The sequence below is a fragment of the Stegostoma tigrinum genome, chromosome 2, assembly GCF_030684315.1.
Source record: "Stegostoma tigrinum isolate sSteTig4 chromosome 2, sSteTig4.hap1, whole genome shotgun sequence".
Lineage (NCBI taxonomy): Eukaryota > Metazoa > Chordata > Chondrichthyes > Orectolobiformes > Stegostomatidae > Stegostoma > Stegostoma tigrinum.
The window spans coordinates 28886390-28907313 of record NC_081355.1 but is presented as its reverse complement, the minus strand read 5'-3'; the positions used below and the strand labels follow the sequence as shown (position 1 = coordinate 28907313).

The window sequence follows — 20924 nt, the reverse complement described above, 5'->3', positions numbered from 1 at the left end:
TTGTCTTATGGCTTTATGCCATTATCATAATGTAGGTACTGGACAAACCAAATTTCCCTGCAGGACAAAGTGTATATTATTTCCTAATAATTCCACCTTTATAATACAATGTGTGATGGGCTACTTAAATGGTTTATTGGTTTGATAGGCAAGAAGTCTTTCACACTAAATTGCTAAGGGTGGGAACACATCGCAAAGAAATCCTCATCCATGTTAACTTTCCCTATTAAAATTGCTTTTGCGCCTATCTCAATAACCTGGTCCTTCCGACCTGGATCCAGTGCCTAATATTTTACCAGGTTGTCTTTTGGATATTTAACATGCCCCAAAAAAATGCAACAAAGGAACTACCCTCTAATTAAAAACCTAAAAGAACTGCAGAAGCTGTAAATCAGAAACGAAAACAGAACTTGCTGGAAAAGCTCAACTGGTCTGGCAGCATCTGTAAAGAGAAATCACAATTAACATTTTGGGTCCAGTGACCCTTTCTCTGCAACTTCTGTTCTTGTAGCTTATGATTATATTGGACTAATAACAATTATCCTAGATACAAATTCAGGTAATTCCATCAAAAGATGGAAAGCTTATAAGCAGTAGACAAATAGGGCTAAACTTACCCATTAGATCTTCCTCGGCATGGTTTACTGAAAATAAGTTCACCATAGGGTAACTTCTTAAATTTATCTCTGCCCACAGCTACATAATAGCCACCATTTTCGAGCTCTGTGCCATCACTGATGGACCTTCCATCCAACGTATGAAGCCTAGAAGAAAATAAGTGGAAGCATCAAGTCATCATAGTGAAACATAATATAATGTACATTCTGATTTTGCATTATAGTGAACCTGTTCAAAGCTTGGCAAGCACTAATAATGAAATAAATGCACCAATAGTTACATTTTTAATTAGCATTTGGAATTACAGATGCAACCTAGAGAGCGTGTAATAACAGCCTCATCATTCAGCTGCTCTATGTTCAGTTAGCTTGCTATGTTTGCCATCAAAAAAGCAGTATTAGAACTCTGAAGAAGATTGATTAAAATGCACTCACATCCCATAAATTAGACTTTTCAGTCAGCTGTTAAAAGCTCATTCAAAAATGTGACAATTTTCAGAAATCTGGTGTACACAGTTACAGCTTTCTGCAAGATATTTATATTTTCTCAATACCTACTCATGAAATGAGAGCAACTAGAACACTTACCAGACACAGGTCAATTGCAATCTAGGACTGCAAACCACATACATCTTACCAGTCATAGGCTGCATACAATCTTAAATCACAAGATAAGAAGAATTCTGTACACAATCCTCATGTCTTTCAAATTACTGAAGATGATAGTTTTCAAGTGCTCAGGTCAATGGGTAACAAAACACATTCTACTTGCAGTTTTCCAGCCCAGAAGTGTGAGTGTTAAAACAATAAAGCTATGGAGTTATGAACTAAACAATAAGGCCTTAGGTCCCAAACGGGGCTAATATGAATTGACCTAGTGTGCAAGACATTGAAAAGCAGAGCCGGAGGTGATACCAGCCGCCCCAGCGAACCGAGGCATATGGGTGGCAGGTGGACGGAGCACCGGCGCTTCATCAGAGGGGCACTGACGATGTTGCCTTAGCGGGGTGGCGAAATGTCTGCAATCAAACGCACCTCAGTGAGCAAGTCTGCAACCTCATCCAAAACCCAAGCTACAAATCTCAAAAACATCAAATATCCTCAATGAATAAATATACAAAAGAGAAGAGATTGTTTTTACACAAGGCATTTGTGGGAGAGGTCTATGTTTGTTCAACAGCTGTAGAGGGAGATTTTTATTTCTGTTTATCTGGAGATTTGAAAGCTGACTGATAGAGGACATGAGGAGGAGACTTTTTATTCAGTCGATGAGAGTTTCAGCTGAGTGACTTTTTTTAGATTTTAATTTTTTTTGTCATTTGCATGCTTAAGATTAAAATCTAAGTGTAAGGAAGGGTAGTTTTTATTTATATGTAAGGTACCTTTAAGAGTTTCTTTTTAGACTTAATGTCACAGAGGGCATTCAAGATACACAGTGTGATGGTTAGTAGATTTAGAGAGCTGGTTACACAGCAGGATCAGTCAGATAGGTGGGTGGCTGTCCGGAAAGAAAACAAGGTGGTTCAGAAGTCACCTGTGGCTATTCGTGTCACAAACAGACATTCTGTTTTGGGTACGCTGGAAGGGAGTATTCTCTCAGAGGAAACTAGAAGTGGCAGTCAGAACTTGGGCACTAAGAATGAATCTTAAGTTAAGTGTGGTTTGTCAAAATTTAAAAGAATCATTGTTGTAGGGGACTCTCCTGTAATGGGCACAGACAGGCGATTCTGCAGCTGTGAGTGAGAAACTGGGATAGTATGTTGCTTTCTTGGCGTCAGTGTTAAGGACTGCAAAATGGTTGAAGCATATTGTCAAAGGCAACTGTGAGAAGCCAGAAATTGTTGTATATATTGGTAGGAATGACATAATCCAGGAAAAAGTTAAGCATTTGCAGAAGTAATATAAGAGGTTAAGTAAGTTTAAAAAGTAGAACCTCAAAGGTCGTAATCTCTGGTTTACTCTCACTGTGATGTACTGATGACAGTCAGAATAAAAAGGCACATAAATAAATTGCTGAAGAGATGCAATGTGCAAGGATTCAAATTTTTGGATGAATGGGATCTGTTTCGGGGCAGAAAAGAATTGAACTGGAGAAGGTTCAATATCCTGGCGGTGAGATTTGCCAGTTCTATTTCAAGAACCTTGAAACATGTGTTTGGTTGTGGGTGGAGGGCATAGGGTTGTTTCCTATGAAGTAGTCAAAAAAATAGAAATAGGATTAGAGTGGTTCTAAATCAGAAAAGAGCAATTTAATTTAAAAAAGGCAGACAAGAGCAAGTTAAAGATTAGCTAACTCTGAAGAATTCAACTGCATTTTTTTCAATGTAAGGTTTCTTACGGGTGAGACTGATGAACTTAGGGGATGGATAGGAACATCGAACTGGGATATCATAGCTATTACAGACTAGGCTGAGGGAAGGACAGGGCTCGCAGCTCAATGTTCTGGGTTTTAGATGCGATAGGAAGATAGAAAAGCAGGTGGCGGGGTGGCATTTTTAATTAAGGAAAACATTACTACTGTACTTAGAGAGGATACCTCTGAGGGATCATCCAATAAAACTATATGGTTAGAAATTAGAAATAAGAAAGGGATGATCACCTTGATGGGGTTGTACTATTGGCTCCCTAGTAATCAGACGGAAATTGAGGACCAAATGTGTAGAGACCTCAGATACATTTAAGAATAATAAGGTTGTAATTGGCAGGGATTTTAATATTCCAAACACTGACTGGGACTTTCATTGTGTTAAAGGCTTAGATGGAGAAATTATTCAGCGCATTTAAGAAGATTTTCTTTATCAATGTGTAAATATGGCTATTAGAGAAGGAAGGAAACTTAACCTTCTCTTGGAAAATAAGGCAGAGCAAGTGACTGAAAAGTTAGTAGGGGAACATTTTGGGATGAGTGATCCTAATTCTAATTTTTTTAGATAGTTATGGAAAAGGATAAGCCTTCCATAAAAGTTTAAGTGCTTAGTTGGCAAAAGACAAATATTAATGGTTATGAGACAAGAACTCTCAAAAATTGATTGGAACAGGCCATTTGCAGATAAAGGGACAACAGACAAATGGGAGGCTTTTAAAAGTGTGAAAATGAGAGTTCAGAGGCATTATGTTCCTCTTAGAGAGAAGAGTAAGGCTGGTAAGAGTAGGGATCTATGGATGAGTAAAGATGTTGACGTTCTAGACAAGAATAAGAAATCACATAGACAAGTGGTGTCAAATGAATCTCTTGCAGAGTATAAAGAGTGTCGGAGAATTCTTGAGAGAAATCAGAAGGGCAAGGAAGGGATATGATATAGCCTTGGCAGATAAGATTAAGGATAATCCAAAGAGATTCTACAAGTACATTAAAAGCAAAAGAGCAACTAGAAGGAGAGAATAAGGTCCTTCAAAGATAAAGGTGTTGAACCTCAGGAGATGGGAGAGATACTAAATGAATATTTCACATCAGTTTTTACTGTGGAGAAAGAAACAGTGGCTAGACAACTCGGGGAAAGAACTATGGACCTGGGAGCCTGACACCAGTGGTGAGTAAGTTGTTGGAGATGATTCTGAAAGATAAGATTTTACATGCATTTGGAGAGGCAAGGGCTGATTAAGCAGGGTCAGCATGGTTTTGTGTGAAGGAAATTGTGTCTCACAAACTTGAGCTTTTTTGAGAAAGTAACCAAGAAGATTGATGAGGGCAGAACAATAGACATTACTTATATGGACTTTAGTAAAGTCTTTGACAAGGTTTTGCATGATAAACTAATTAGAAAAATTAGATTACATGGGATTTGGGGTGAGCTTGCCAATTGGATACAAAATTGGCTTGATCGTAGGAAATAGAGGGTGGTGAGGGAAGGTTGTTTTTCTGACTGGAGGCCTGTGATCAGCAATGTTCTGCAGGGATCGGTACTGGTTCCACATTTGTTTGTCATTTATATAAATGATTTGCTTTAGAATATAGGAGGCAAGGTTAGTAAGTTTGCAGGTGACATCAAACTTGTTGGTGTAGTGGATAGAGAAGAAAGTTATCTAAGGTTACAAAGAGATCTTGGTCAATTGGGTCAATGGGCTGAGGAGTGGCAGTTGGAGTTCAATTTGGATAACCGCAAAGTATTCCATTTTGGTAAAATAAACAAGGGCAGGACTAATACAATTAATGATAAAGCCCTAGGTGGCATAGTAGAGCAGAAAGACCTAGAGCTTCAGGTACATAATTCTTTGAAATCTGCATCATGGGTAGTCTTTTCCCTAGGGTGGGGGAGTTAAAAACAAGAGGGCATAGTTATGAGGTGAAAAGAGAAAGATTTAAAATGGACATGAGGGGTAACATTTTACACATACTGTTTCATGTGTAGTATGAACTGCAAGAGGAAGTGGTGGATGCGGGGTCAGTGACAACATTTAAAGTCATTTGGATCTGTACGTAAATGGGAAATGTTTGGAGGGATATGGGCTAAGTGCAGGCAAGTGGGATTAGTTTAGTTTGGGAACATGGTCAGCATGGACTAGTTGGATCGAAGGGTCTGTTTCCATGCTGTATGACTCTATGACTCTATGACTATGACCATCATCAACCTTGTGTCAGCATTTATGAAATATTTCACAAATAGAATGTTTTGTTTAAATAACACTTGATGATTTGTACAACACAAACAAACATCAGTCTAACTGATCCTGTTGCAAATATTTTGCTTAAGTTGAAACCAGGTTTATGGATGCTTTGTGTCAGATTATGATGAGTACAATAGCTCCAAATCACTAAAATGCTGTTGATGCTGGAAATCTGAAATTAAAACACAAAGGGCTGGCAGTATCTGTGGAGGGAGAAAGATCGAGCTAACATCGAGTCCAGTATGACTGTTCTAAAAAAAGTCATACTGGAGTCAAAACATTATCTCTTTCCACAGATGCTGCCAGACCCATTGAATTTCTCCCGCATTTTGTGTTTAGCTCCATCAACCAGTTTTTGTTGTAAAAGAATGAAAACTGATGGCTGTAGTAACAAAAGAAAACACACCACTTGCATGTAAACACTGAGCCACATTAAATTCCAGTTGGTTCATGGATAAGCAGTACAAATCGCTTCATTGGTGGAGTCTGCAGTGTGTAAGACCTCTCCTCATGGGCTAGTGTCCCACCTCCAACAGTGGTTTCCTCTTTAAAGGTGGAGGTTGAGCTGGGGTGGAGGTGGGTATCCAGCACTGGCCTCCTGAGAATAGAGCTTTGCTGGGTGCCACTGTTGACTGCACAAGACAAGACAGGCAGTTAAGTGTCCTAGATAAAAGTTAGTGCAAGTTAACCATGGCTTAGCATTGGTAGTAATGGGACAGCAGTGCAGCATAGCACAACACAGCAAATAGAAACGTACTGGAAAAACTCAGCAGGTCTGGCTAATTTCTGTTTCTGTTTCAGATTTCTAGAATCCACAGTTCTTTGTTTTAGTTTAGTGAGAAACTCACTGGATAGGTTGTCCCTGGAGGTCACCCCCACAAGTGGTAGCACTCTTCTCTAGCCAGATCCTTTTCTTCTTCTCTTTATATAGTGTGAAGAGCCTTATGTCCATCCCTCTTCGCCTTTTCAGCCTGGTTGTGAGAAATTTCTTTTTGGCAGGGTGGACATGTGCATTGTGTATGATGGAAGTGGATAGGAGAGCTGGCAGTGATGATGCAGGAGCAGCCTAGGTGGTGAAGTATCCCCAGGTGAGTGAGTCAAAAGCACAACATATCAGGGTTAGCAGTTTGGGAGGATAAGGTGGATGAAAGGCATTGAATGAACATGACACATACAACAGTGAGAGTTGTACGCCATCAGTCCTGCTGCAGGCTTTTGCAGTGGCAGTTAGAGTGAGGCAGAGAGAAGATGTTAGTGTTTACTCTTCCCACATTGGCATGCATTGTATATCATCCGAGATTCTGTGCTGTTCTGGACTGTTGCCATAGTCCAGGTTGGCTGAGTCAGGTGACGTAGCCTCCTTTGCCAATTCAAAGGATAAAAAATTCATTGCCCTCCTTTTCATCATCCCATCCACCAGTACCTCCAGGCCCTTGTCAGTGAAGTGAGGAATGTTGGATCAACCATGATCCTATTGAATTGTGGAGCAGGCTCAAGGGGGCATTCCATAGATAATGGTGCAGAACATCAGTGGGAAAGGCAGCCCCTGGCTTAGAGTGTCTGAATTGTCGCACAGATGGCTTTAAATATAATGCCACTGGGACGAAACTTGCAAACTCCTGACAGCAACAAGCACATCCACTTCTCCTGCAGAACAATTTCACAAGGTGTCACCAAAGAACTGATTGCATAGTTGATATGATGTTAAGCAAAAAATACATGAGAAAAGTCATTATAGTCAATAGTGGACTATGCGCCGTAAGTCTAACTCAAGAAAACATTTGCCAAAAATTGGCAAAGGACAGCTTATTGATTTTGATCCCAAATGAATTGGCAACAATTGAGGCTAGAAAAAGTACAACTCTTCAGTCAAACAAAGCAACACAATTTCACATCACTAGTGAACAACCATCTTCCATCTACCAAAACCCTGAGCATCAGTATATTCAATAATTACTACAGATGAAACTTACTTTCTTACAGCTCCAGTTCTAAGGTTCACTTTCTCATTGATGCTAGAAAGGACCTGTTCCCACTGGCCCAGTATTCTCTTAGGAATCAGCAGTCGAGTAGCAGGACTTAAGAAGTCCCCATTTGAGAACACACTGTAATTAAATAATGGCAAACATGCAAGAATGAAAACAAATTTTCAGAATATCGCAACAAAAAGGACAAAATGTCAGTATTACATCTTTACACCACAAAATTTATGCCTATTTCATAGCTCTGTAATCCAAAATTCACAATTTTCTTTTCTCTGAAGATTAGCTATTATCTGGTCAGGGTTTGCGGCTCAGATGAGAAGTAAATCAGATCATAGTGGTGATGGAGCAGAGGGATCATGGGCATGGAGCTTTATGGCAAAACTTGTAGTGACTGGAGGAAGCACTTCTGTTCTTCTTTGCCCACAAGCTATGCTGTAAAGGCATTTATCTTCTGGATTCTACCCTTCTAGTCTCTTTTATACCGCCAGGTTTACTCAGGCTTGGGAGACCTGGCCAATTCTGACAAGCAACAACTGCTGTTTAAATGTAGGCACTCAGCCCTATTAAAACATGCAACGGATCATCTCGTCGCTTCCCAACTTGCCTCCATGGAAATCGGAAGGAGGCTTCTCCTTCAAATTTTAAACTTCTAAACTAAAGTTGAAATATTGATTTTAAGACCATTAGAAATGGGAACAGCAGTAGGCCATTCGGCCCCTCGAGCCTGCTCCACCAGTCAATAGGATCATGGTTGATCCAACATTCCTCATTTCCACTTTCCTACCTTTCCCTATAACCTTTGATTCTTGAGCGGTAGCGGAATCAATCTCAAACCTAAGTATATACCAGACTCTGCTCTCACAGTTCTCTGTGACAAGGAGTTCCAAAGACTCTCAACCTTCAGATGAAATTTCTCCTCATCTCAGTATTAAATTGGCACCCCTTTATTCAGCGTACACTCCCTGGCTTTGGTGTGGAAGTCTGCACCCTAGTGTGCACACATGCATGTGGTGATAAACTGTCCATTCACCAAATGCAGAAAGAAATAATGCCATTTCATGAAGGTGGTGTTTACTTGCCCTGGCAGCATATAGGCTTTTAACTGCATACAGATACAACAGAGAGAATTTTATGTGGGAGCGATGAATGCATTCATTAGAATGGGGTCAATGAGTTGGAAAAACAAGTCCTGTTGTAAACAGGCAGTGACCTGGTAACAGTGTGGAACTTAGCTGAGCACAGATCACTGGGTTTTGTGACCCAAAGTAAAATCCTGTGTGCTTATGTAATGTACATTTCCATTAGAGTAAAGGGGCATCACAGCAGACATTTTCAACTGACCAAGTCAATGCAAAATGCAGAATGAACATAGAGTTTTGTTTAACACCAGAGGCTTTTTGTTGCAGTGATAACTGAACAAACTCACTGGGAGTATCATAAAGAAAAGTAGAAAGGCATAAAATCAAAAACATATTTTAACAAGGGGCACCTTCTTGTTCTCAGGTTGGATAAATTATAACTTCTTAGTGAAATTAATTGAACTATTCAGATGTATAGGATTTCACAAAGTCACCAAGAACCCTGGAGCAACTCAAAGGATAAAAAGTTTGGAAATGGTGGGTTTGTGCAAACACGGCATATGATAATGTTCCACAAGAAAGGTCATTTTTGTGACTATTTTCCCTCAGGTAGATAATGAAGTGAACGGTAATTCTCAACCAAAATCTCCCCCTGCAACACTTCTTCCACTGAAGGTGCATTATTAAGTGGACTACAAACAATTTTTCCCAAATCCAGCATGATTTGTACTCTCCCAAGTATAACGGGGGTTATTGCAGTCAATGGTACATGTCACACCTCACTCGGGTTAGCTTACTGGGAAACCAATATATGCTATTCTTGAAGCCATCACAACGGTTTAAGATTTTATCGAGGTATTGCAACAGTTCTCCAATTTACAAGCTTGTTTAGAACCAGGTGAACTGAAAGCATAGATTCTGCCGATAGATAAGCAAATATGAACTGTTGACATATAACTCTCTTAAATTGTAGTCCTCTGGTAAACCCCTTCCCCAAAAACACACACATGCACACAGAGACAAGGGTGTTGGGGTGTGGGAACAGAAAAAAGACTGGGAAGGCAGTTCAAAAGTTCCTGTTAACAAAATTTGCCGAGGTGATCTTTTTGCTTGCCAGGACTTGTTTTCTTCAGTCTCTCTTCACCAGGTACTTTTCACTTCCTTGTGAAATGTACAAAAGGAGTGGTTCAGAGATCATAAATTCTCTGATTTATTGGTTAAAAGCAACAGCTTATAGCAACTGACAAGGGAAAATAAACTGGCTTTTTTCAGGCTTCAAGTATTTTCTACTGTAGAGCGACATCCATCTTTACCTTCAGGAGTTCCAAGGGCTTCTCACAATATCACTCACAGCACCCAGGGACCGAGCACATAGTTGTTGGAAGGTTGATCTTGTCATTGATAACTGATCACCACTCCATCAAACAAATCAAATATGTTTTGCTGGACAAATCTCACTTTTTATGCACCTGCTGACACCACCCAGCCGGCAATCAGTCTTTAACACTGGTTGCATAAAACATCAATGTAAATGCCGCATACAATATGTTTCAGCAACTAGCTTTTAAAAAGTACAACAACTCCTTCCACAATCCTTAGTTATAAAGCCATCCATTTCTCATTTCAATTCACCATCAAAAATATATAAAGAAGATCAGGTACCACATAATAGTACAAACAGCTCATATCAGCCATCTTGCACCATCGCTCAAGATTAACTTATACCCAGACATACCCAAGTAAGCACTTATTTCGAAGTCATTTAATGCAAATTATGTGTTCAAGTTCAAGTCTGAATCATGAAAAAATTCTTCATTGCTCACATTATTTAATACAAATTACAAGATAACTCCAGTCTTAAACACATAATAACCAAAAAGTAGTCAAGAAAAAAATAAAGTGAGGTTGGCACCTCTTACTTTTCAACTGAATTGTTCATCAAATGCCAGAATTAGCAGATAATATCTATTGGTAATTTAAAAGATTTCACTCTGTTAAAGTGTTTACTTTCACTGTTCCAACAAAAAACAAAGTGGCGATTTCAACCCCTTGCATCTGTCATACCATTCAACTAAATCATGACTGACCTGCATCTCATCTCAATCTATCATGTCTTCTAATATTTTGATAAGAAAAGTCCACAATCCACTCTTCAAAATTTTCAAGTGACCTAGTTTTTTGTGGGATGAGTTTCAGATTTCTATTCCCCCTTTTACGAAGAAGTACCTGAATAACCCTGTATTTAATGGATTCAATTTTAAAATAATGCCTTATCTTTCTGGACTCCTGTATCAGAGAAAATAACTTCTTTCCAACTAACTTATGAAATCCTTTAAAACCACTTAAAGCATTTCTGCTTAGATCTCCATTTCATTTCCCTGTTTAAGAGAGTACAAGCCTAATCTAATGCAAGCTGAGCCCTTGGTTCAACCCTTTTAGCTCAGCTTTTGATGCAGTGCTTTGCCAGACCAATGAACTAAATTTATAATCAGAATTGAGGAGAGGTTACTTCTATTATCAATCATGACTCACTCTCATCTAGAGGCAGCATGAGCCTGAAGTTGGTGTAACACTCCAGTTGTTCCCAGAGTTAATGTTAGGATTGAATATTTGGATGATTTCAGTCATCAGGTTTAGGATCATCAAAAATGTGGCCCAAGTACAATGGCTCAGTGGTTGGCATTGCTGCCTCACAGCGTAAGGGACCTGGGTTCAATTCCAAACTTGGGCAACCGTCAGCATGGAGTTTTCACACATTCTCTTTGTACCTGCGTGAGTTTCCTCCAGGTGCTCCTGTTTCCTCCCACAATCCAAGCATTTACAGGTTAGGTGGATTAGCCATGGGAAATGCAGGGTTATAGGGATGGAGCTAAAGGAGGAAGGGGTTGAGTCTGGGTGGGAAGCTCTTCGGAGAGCCGGTGTGGACTTGTTGGGCTGAATGGCCTGTTTCCACATTGGTCGGGATTCTATGAAATTTCCAGGTAGGAGACCCCTAACTAGGACACAAAAGAACTCTGAAACAACACAAACACAAACAAAAAATCAGTCGTGCCTTTCAAAGCAACACCCAACTCATAACCAGTTCAAAATTGCCTATTGACCAGAATTCGGCAAACAAATATAATAAATTGTGGTGATTTAGCTTCGGATGTCACATCTCGTGCTCACACTAATCAAATGCTACCAATGGCAGTTTTGTGGAAAAAAAATAAGATGTGTTTGGCACCATCGATCCATCTGCACATCATCAATCCATGGAGTATGATAATTGTATGCAATATCATTCCAACTTAACCAATGACTCTAAAACAGTCTTGGTTCTGTACTCACCAAATAATGCATGGCTCTTGAGCAGGCTTTCGAAATCTTGCTGATGCTATTATCCGGCTGTGAGCAACTGGCTTGATCTGAACAAAGAAAACATGGGTGTCATCTGTCACATTGGTTTCCGAATAAGGACTTCCAGTCAAACTCTTAAATTTTTTTTACAATTTTTAAAATTTGCTCATTATGACTATAAAATTGGTGTAAAATTACTGAGATGTATTTTAATCCTTGAAACCTGCACAGTATCTGTGCATAGTACAGATTATATTGCTAATATACCACTTACATACAGTTAAGGCCTACATGCCTTGTCCTCTATAAACCCCCCAAAAATATATGCAGTAATCACTGGGTCGGGGAAGAGAACCAGACTAAATAGAATGTAAATTACTCAGTTAAAAAATAACCAAGAAACAGTTGTATGGGCATGGATACTGGCCTGAAAATTAATAACTAGGGGGAAAGAATTAGTTTGTGCACTACGTGTATGAACAAAACAGGCTTACAATTCAAAAGGTTTCTCTCTCTCAATATATACATAAACCCATGGACGTAGAAATTTGGGTGGTAGTGGGGGAGTGCATGCATTAGTGTAGTGAGGCCCAAGGCACTCCTGGTATAGAATCTCAACTTCACTTTCATGAAGTTGGGTAGCTATAATGTGGGGCAACTCACTTGAAGACTGAGCTCTAAAAAAAAAGAAGAAGCAGCATACAAGGAAGGATAGCAAATCAGGTAATAGGTCACGTGGAAGTCTGGTTTTGAGATGATTTGCAATGGGAATTTCAGGAAGGTGTTAGGCACTTCATATGTGTAAATACGTGGTCCTAATACCTGTTTTAGGCATAAGCACTGCACACCAATGTTTTGGCCTGAACGTCAATGGCAAGAAATGTACTACCAGTGCAAAATAATAAGTAGGTGCTAGCTGTTGACAGGAATTCAGCAGCCAAATCTCTAAGGGAGGATGAACAAAATCACACCATTTAGCTCCGCAATCAAATGATTAAAAATGCAATGACTGTCAAAAATATTACATTATTAAAATTAAGTTACTGCCATCATAATGACTATGATATCTAAGCCATTTGAGGTTGTGATGTTCAGCTACTCACATATATATAACTGTTTTGAAACCTGAAGGCACTTCTTAAAATCATTTACAGGGCTCTATTTAATTAGCCAATAATAGTAGAGTGGGCACACTGTCATAAAATCAGCCAAAGGACACATTCAGCACTGAATCAGCTCTCTATTTGCAGTAAATGAAAACAATCCTTTTGATGACAGCAATTCATTTTAAAGTATGTTAAATATTGTGTGTGGTATGAGGATTTAGAATCTGTGAATGTCATTCACCTACAGTGCCCCCAATCACAAAATACCACCAACCTCCCTCACCCTGCAACCCCACCACCCCACTCCCAACCCCTACAAGGTAATGCACACACAATTCATCCTTTATTATCTACTACATTAATTGTGCTGTTTACTTCGGCACTTGGTTGGCACTACTTTGGCGCGATCTCTGTCGCTGTCTCTCTTACACAGACTTGATCTTTCTCCTCAGGCTGCAGAGCTCCCCAAGGCCTGCACTGTGGATCGCAAGCTCCCCCCTCAACCCACACCCCACTGCCCCTCAACCTCCACAACTAAGAAGCCCCAGAGGACCAGGCAGAAACAGAGCCAACCCCTGCAAACGCTGCACCACCTGACAGCACTCCTCTCTCTTTCCTTCCCCAGGACTACACCCAGATGCCATCACTATTCCCAGAACCCACCTGGATAGAATGGAATCACCCCTTGCAGCTCCGCAGCACACACCCAGCTGGCAGGAATGCCAACCATGAGCAAACACAATAGCATCCCGCTTCTTTGCCAAGGCTTCTGCCTCAGCTGGTGGGCGAAGGGTGGAGGGTATTCTGATGTGGACTTCCTGCTGTACAGGCCCAGCAAACAGAAGGAAACAATTTGCATGTATGAACACTACTCGGCGAAAGTTGAACACAAACCTCCAAAAACAACTTAAGTACTGAAATCAAGACAATTGTTTGCATTATTAGTGTTAACTGTAAAATAATATTTTATGTTCCATAACTGTGTTGCAATATTTACTGGTGGCATATGTCTATGTCAGAACCCTTGAGCTAGAATGCAATTTTAAATACATATTCCTGGACCAATCACTATCAGTTAATGCAATTCAAAACACAAGACTACAGCTCCAATATGTGCAAGATTTTTAAGCAGGTTTATGACCAGCAGCATGGAAGGTCAGTCATGCAGTAAATTATGATCTGCTGCTTTCAAATGTCTCACCAACAAATGAAAAAGTCAGAAGTCACACAACACCAGATTATAGTCCCACAGGTTTATTTGAAATCACAGGCTTTCTAAGCACTGTCCCTTTGTCGGGTGAAGTGAAGAAAAGCACACAATTTATAAGCAGAGATATCAACGGACAGAGAGGCCAAAAAAATCATAAAAATGGTGCAAGTGGAATGTTGACCGGCTGAATAATAAGTCTCTGCAGATGATCAAACTTGTCAGGCAGTGTGATTTAAGCTGAATAGTAAGTGAAGGGATGACCTATAGTCTGATTAGTAAGGTAGAGAGATAACTACACAAACTAAAAATAAGGTGGTGCTGGAGATAAACCAAATGGCTGGAATAACATGATAGGTATAAGAGTTGCATGCCGAGGGTCTAACCAAAGTAACAAGCAACCCAGAACCGTACAAAGTAATTATGGTAGAGAGATCATAGGTGGTGTCAAAACAGGACAACATGGAAGATTTTTACAAATACACAGAACAGTGTGGTGGAGCTACATGTAATGCAACATGAACCCAAGATCACGGCTGAGGCAGTCTCTGTGGGTACGGAGCTTGGTATCAACTTTCTGCTCAGCGATGCTGCCTTGTTGTCTAGATCAAAGTCTGCCTTGGAGACTGACTGTCTTGACTGCTGAAGTATTCTCCGACTGGGAGGAAACATTCCTGACCAGCAATTGTTGCATGGTGTCCATTCATCCACTGGCATTGCCTGTGCCAGCTCTTGCCAATATTCCATACCTCGGGGCATCCATTCTTGCAGCGTAAGAGGTAGACAACATTGGCCGAGTAACACGAGTATGTGCCATGTACGTAGTGGGTGATGTACCCATGTGTGATGATAGTATCCATGTCAATGATTGACATGTCTTGCAGTGATTGCCATAGCTGGACTGTGTGGTGTTGTGGTCAATGTTGTCCTGAAGGCTGGGTAGTTCACTGCTAATAATGGTCTGCTTAGGTTTTAGCGGTTGTTTGAAGATGAGAAATGGAGGTGTAGAAGTCTCCTATGCGAGAAGTACACAGGATGAGAGTGCATTTCACAAAAGAGACTTCTACTACCTTCTGAAGATACACAAAGCCACCACATCTGGATGTTCCATCATATCAGGCAATGGGATCCTATTTGAGAACCTCTCTGGCTGTGTCGAGGGCACCATGAAACCCATTGTGCAAGGAAACCCCAGCTTCTGTCACAATACTACAGGCTTCAGGACAACATCTACCACAATGCTAGACAACCCTGCCACGGTAACCTCTGCAAGACATGCCAGATCATCAACACGGATGCTACCATCACACATAAGAACACCTCCCACAATGAACACAGCAGATAGTCATGTGACTCAGCCAGTGTTGTCTACCACTTGCACTGCAGGCAAGGATGCCCTGAGACATGGTATATTGGTGAGACTATGCAGATGCTACAACATTGGATGAATGGACACTGCGCAACAATTGCCAGACAGAGGCATTCTCTCCCAGATGGGGAACACATTGTGGTGAAGGGATTTCAGCCTCTGATCTTCAGGTAACCATTCTCCAAGGTGGCCTACAAGATCCACAGCAACACAGAATCACCGAGCAGAGGATGATAACCACGTTCCATATCCATGAAGGTGGCCTCAACCGTGATCTTGAGTTCATGTCGTGCTACATGTAACCCTGCCATACTTTCCTGTGTATTTATAAGATCTTTCTTTCTGTCTTGTTTTGACACCATCACCTTGATAACCTGTAACAATCTCTCCACCTTACTTAGTTTGTACTGTTCAAGATCACATTACTTTGGTTAGACCTTCGGCATGCGTCTCATACCTATCATGTTATTCCAGCCATTTGGTTTGTCTCCAGCACCACTTTATTTTTAACTGTTGAGATTATCTCTCTGCCTCATTTAATCAGATTATAGGCCATTATTTCACTAACTATTTAGCTGTTAACACTTTACTCACACTGTCTGACAATTTTGATCACCGGCAGAGACTTATTACTTAGCCCTTTTTCCTATTGTAGGGGCGGCACGGTGGCTCAGTGATTAGCACTGCAGCCTCACAGCACCAGGGTCCCAGGTTCAACTCCAGCCATGGGCAACTGTCTGTGTGGAGTTTGCACATTCTCCCTGTGTCTGCGTGGGTTTCCTCCAGGTGCTCCGGTTTCCTCCCACAGTCCAAAGATGTGCAAGTTAGGTGGATTGGCCATGTTAAATTGCCTGTAGTGTTCAGGGGTGAGTGGGTTATAGGGGGATGGGTCTGAGTCTGGGTGGGATGTTTCAAGGGGCAGTATGGACTTGTTGGGCTGAAAGGCCTGTTTCCACACTGTAGGGAACCTAATCTAATCTATCGACATTCCGCTCACACAATTTTGTGGAGATCTGTTGACCTCTCTGCCAATTAATACCTTTGCTTATAAACTGTGTGCCTGTGTGCTTCTCTTCACTTCATCTGACATAGGGGCAGTGTTTCCATGCCTTGCAACTTCAAATGAACCTGTTAGACAATAACCTGATGTCATGTGACTTCTGACATTGCCCACCCACTCCAACACTGACACCTACACATCATGAAAATAACAAGAATTCTTAATAAACTATTTCTATCATAGCTAGAATAAAAACTTTTCTGTATTAAACACGAAACATAAAACATAAAAATAGAGCCTGAAGAGCATTACTTTATCCTCAATGACACTTGAGTTATTGAATTCAAATTAAATGTGACAATGAAACTCGTAACATTGTCTTCACAGCAAAAACATGTTACTTTTAAAGAATAACTGAATAGATATATTGATCAGAATAAAGTAAAATCATAGACTCTAAATCTTCTGTGTCAATTTGGAGATAGACAAATGCTGGCCTTCAGCAAGTACACAAAATCAAACAAGACAACAGAAGAAACAAAATCAAAAAGTGCAAAACAGAAAGGACAGTAGCGAGAATCTTATCGGGGCCTGAATGATGTGGGCTATGGAAAGAATTTTGGCAGAATATAACATGAGGCTTCCAGCCTACCTCATCTTCAAGAACAATGAAGTTCAGTTTTTCAAAGTGAGAGATTCTAACTAGTGAATAGGAAGTTGGCCTTTAAAACAGGAGATTATTACTTGCTAACTACTTTATTAACTGTAGATCTCACTTCAAAGCTTAGATGCTGAGAATTCCAGGCACAGAAGTCGGAGTCTGGAACTAATGACTCCAGCTCGGCACCTTCTCTGAAGGGCCTCTAATTTGGACACCATATACCAACATCTCAGGGCATGCCATATGGGGCCACACACACGCACACACACGCACGCACACACATGTACACATGCGCACACACATACACCTTGAGGGTAAATCCACATCCATCATATGGGAATCTTTCAAAAGCTCAGTTGATTAGAGTTCAGAACCAGCATGTTCCTGTCAAAATGAATAAGGATTGTCAAGAGAAATTGAGAGCTAAGCCATACAGACAAAGGCATTCATAAGATGTAGGAAACTGAAGACAGGGCCCTCAAAAAATACAAAGCAAGTAGGAAAGAATTTAAACTAGGAGTTAGGAGGACTAAAACGGGGAGGATGAAGCATGTTGTTGACATGGACTTTAGCAAGAATTTTGACAAGGTCCCTAATAGCCAGCAGATACAGAAGATGAAGTCAAATGGGATCCACTGTGAACAATAAAACAGATACTGAACTGGCTTTGTCCTAAAATTCAGACAGTAGCAGTGAAAGGGTACTTTTCTGTCTGGAGATCTGTGACCAGTGGTGTTCTAAAGGGATCCGGGCTGGGACCCCTGTTTTGAAAGAGAGTATAGGTGGCTTGATTGTGTCATCTGCAAAACTTACTAACCAAAGATTTGAGGAGCTATGGATAGTGTGGTGGAGGATCGCCAGAGAATACAACAGGATATAGGTAGTGGGAAACATGGGCAAAGAAATGGAGGATGAAATTTAATCTGGATAAACGTGAGGTGATGTATTTTAGAAGATCCAAAGTAGGAGGAAAGTACAAAGTACAAATGACAGAACTCTCAGAAGCATTAACATACAAAGGGGTCTGGATGCACAGGTTGACAGTTCCCTGAAAGTGACAACATAAGTGTTTAAGGTGGTCAAGAAGGCATATGGCATGCTTACCTTCATCAGAAAATAGAGTATAAAACTTGACATCATGCTGCAGCTGTGTAGTACTTTAGTTAGGCCACATTTGGAATATTGTGTAAAGTTCTGGTCGCCACACTACCAGAAGGATGTGGAGACCCTGGACAGGATGCAGAAAAGGTTTACCAGGTTATTGCCTGGCTTGGAGGGCCTTAGCTACCAGAAAAGATTGGACAACTTTGTTTTGTTTTCACTTGAATATCTCAGGCTGAGGAGCAACCTGATAATTTTTTAAACTTCTAAGAGGTTTGGATAGAATAGATAGTTCAAGTTTTTTTCCCAGGGTAGAAACGTCACTTACGGGGCATTTTGGTTTAAGGTAAAAGGGGAAAAGTTTAGAGATATAAGAGGCAAGTTTTAATTTTATACAGAAGTTGGTAAGTACCTGGAAAGCGCTGCGAGAGGAGATCGTAGCAACATTTAAGAGGCACCTTAACAGATACAAACGAAATTAGAGGGATACAGACAATGCAGAGGCAAAAGGTTTATTGTTTAGAAAGACATCATGTGACAGCATGGGCTTTGCAGGCCAAAGCGCTTAGTCTAATGCAGTACTGTTCTTTATTCTATGACGAACATTGGCATTCAACATGTGCCAGCCTTTAACAATTCTTATGGCAATCTCCAATCCACTTACAGGACACTACTGTACTTCAATTCTGCGCATCAGGCTGGACCACCAACCGTCACTGCAGTGCTGCAGCAAGTAAGTCTGGATTCACAGGTAGGCACCTAGCTCATGGACTGGATCCAACAGCATCTCCAGGATCTTCATTTGCTTTCTTAGTACTCACTCAGCCTACCTGGATGCTTACAACAATGTATTGCCTTGCCTTGCCTATTTTGCCCAGGTGTCTCAGCCAGAGATACCAGGTTCATTGTATTGTCCTGAAATTTAACTAGTCATTCTAATACTTATAATTTGGAAAATGCTGGAATTCATTATGGACATAGAACATAGAACATCACAGCACAGTACAGGCCCTTCGGCCCTCGATGTTGTGCCGACCTGTCATATCGATCTCAAGCCCATCTAACCTACACTATTCCATGTACGTCCATATGCTTGTCCAATGACGACTTAAATGTACCTAAAGTTGGCGAATCTACTACCATTGCAGGCAAAGCGTTCCATTCCCTTACTACTCTCTCAGTAAAGAAACTACCTCTGACATCCGTCCTATATCATTCACCCCTCAATTTAAAGCTATGCCCCCTCATGCTCACCGTCACCATCCTAGGAAAAAGGCTCTCCCTATCCACCTTATCTAACCCTCTGATTATTTCATATGTTTCGATTAAGTTATGGAGGAGGAAGCAGCATGTCATTTAGTAAATCATAATACGGTCTGCAGAGTCAATTTTGTTTTGCTAGAGTTGTTGAGGATGTGGATAAAAGGGAGCCTGAGATTTGGTGTAAATGATTGCCAAAAGGCATTCAATATGGTTCATCATAAAAGCTTATCTCAAGGTAAGAGTCCATGGTCTTAAGGGTGATATATTAGCATGTATATATATAAAAAACTCTACCCGTCAGAAGACAGGATAAATAGATCATTTTCAGGGTGGCAACTGTAACTCATGGAGTACTGCAGGGATCAGTGCTGGGGCCCAGTTATTTATAATTGGAGCAGACTATACGGTAATCAAGTTTGCTGATGCTATAAAATAAATGGGAAAGCAAATTACATGCAGAATATTAAGAGTTTGCAAAAGGGATATAGGGAAATTAAACGACTGGACAAATATCTGGTAGAAAAACTATAATATGGGAAAGTGTAAAACTGTCCACTTCAGTGGGAAGATTGGGAAAGCTGCTGGACATTGTTATCCCTACAGCGTGATTCGGGGCTATTTGGCCCAACAGGTCCACACCGACCCTCACAGAATCCCACCCAGACCCATTCCCCTATAACCCACCTAATATACACATCCCTGGACACTATGGGCAATTTAGTGCGGCCAACCCACCCAGGCTGCACATCTTTGGACTGTGGAAGGAAACTGGAGCACCCAGAGGAAACCCACACAGACACCAGGAGAATGTGCAAACTCCACACAGACAGTCATCCGAGGGTGGAATCAAACTTGGGTCCCTAGCACTGTGAGGCAGCCATGCTAATCAGTGAGCCACTGTGCTGCCCCAACTTGAAAATGCAATCATAAAACGTGCATGCGGATACAGCATCTAATTAGAAAAACAAATGGAATTTCGGCCTTAGTTGCAAGGGGAATGGAGTATTAAATGTCTTGTTTCAGCTGCAGAGAGCATAATGACACCACATCTGGTAGAGGATTGCATACAGGTTTAATCTCCTTACTTAAGGATGGATAGGCATGTTTCCCAAACAGTTCAGAAAAAGTTAAGACCATAAGAAACAGCAACAGCCTTGAGCCTGCCCTGCCATTTCTCTTGGATCATGATCAATTTAATATTCCTCATTTCCAATTCCCTGCCTTTCCCGGTAACATTTGATTCTTTTACTGATCAAGAATCCAAGTCAGCCTTAGATACACACAAGAAGTCTGCCTCACTGCTCTTGGTGGCAAGCGGTTCCAAAGACTCTCAATCCTCAAAGAAGAAATTTCTCCTCATCTCAGTCTTAAATTGGTACACCTTATTTCTGAGGCTATGCCCTCTGGTCCTTGACTCTCCCATGCAGGGAAACATCCTCTCAGCATTTATCCTGTCAACATTCTTAGGAATGCTACATGTTTCAATGAAATCACCTCTCAGTCTTCTAAATTCCAATGAGTAGAGCCCCTCGCTATCTGCTTAGCCTTTGCTCATAAGACAATGCCTCCATGCTAGAAATCACCCCAGTAAA

General features: G+C 40.8%; 1 protein-coding gene across 2 annotated transcripts in view; it reads right to left on the bottom strand.

Moving 5' to 3' along the window:
* Positions 1-20924, bottom strand: part of LOC125460862 (doublecortin domain-containing protein 2-like) — a 167536-nt gene that overhangs the window by 129853 nt on the left and 16759 nt on the right. For both annotated transcript variants that reach the window (XM_048548998.2, XM_059653075.1), the window contains exons 3-5: positions 11617-11693; positions 7196-7327; positions 618-764 (exon numbers count right to left, since the gene is read on the bottom strand). In XM_048548998.2, the coding sequence (XP_048404955.1) occupies positions 618-764; positions 7196-7327; positions 11617-11693 (356 nt within the window). The remainder of the gene's footprint in view (positions 1-617; positions 765-7195; positions 7328-11616; positions 11694-20924) is intronic.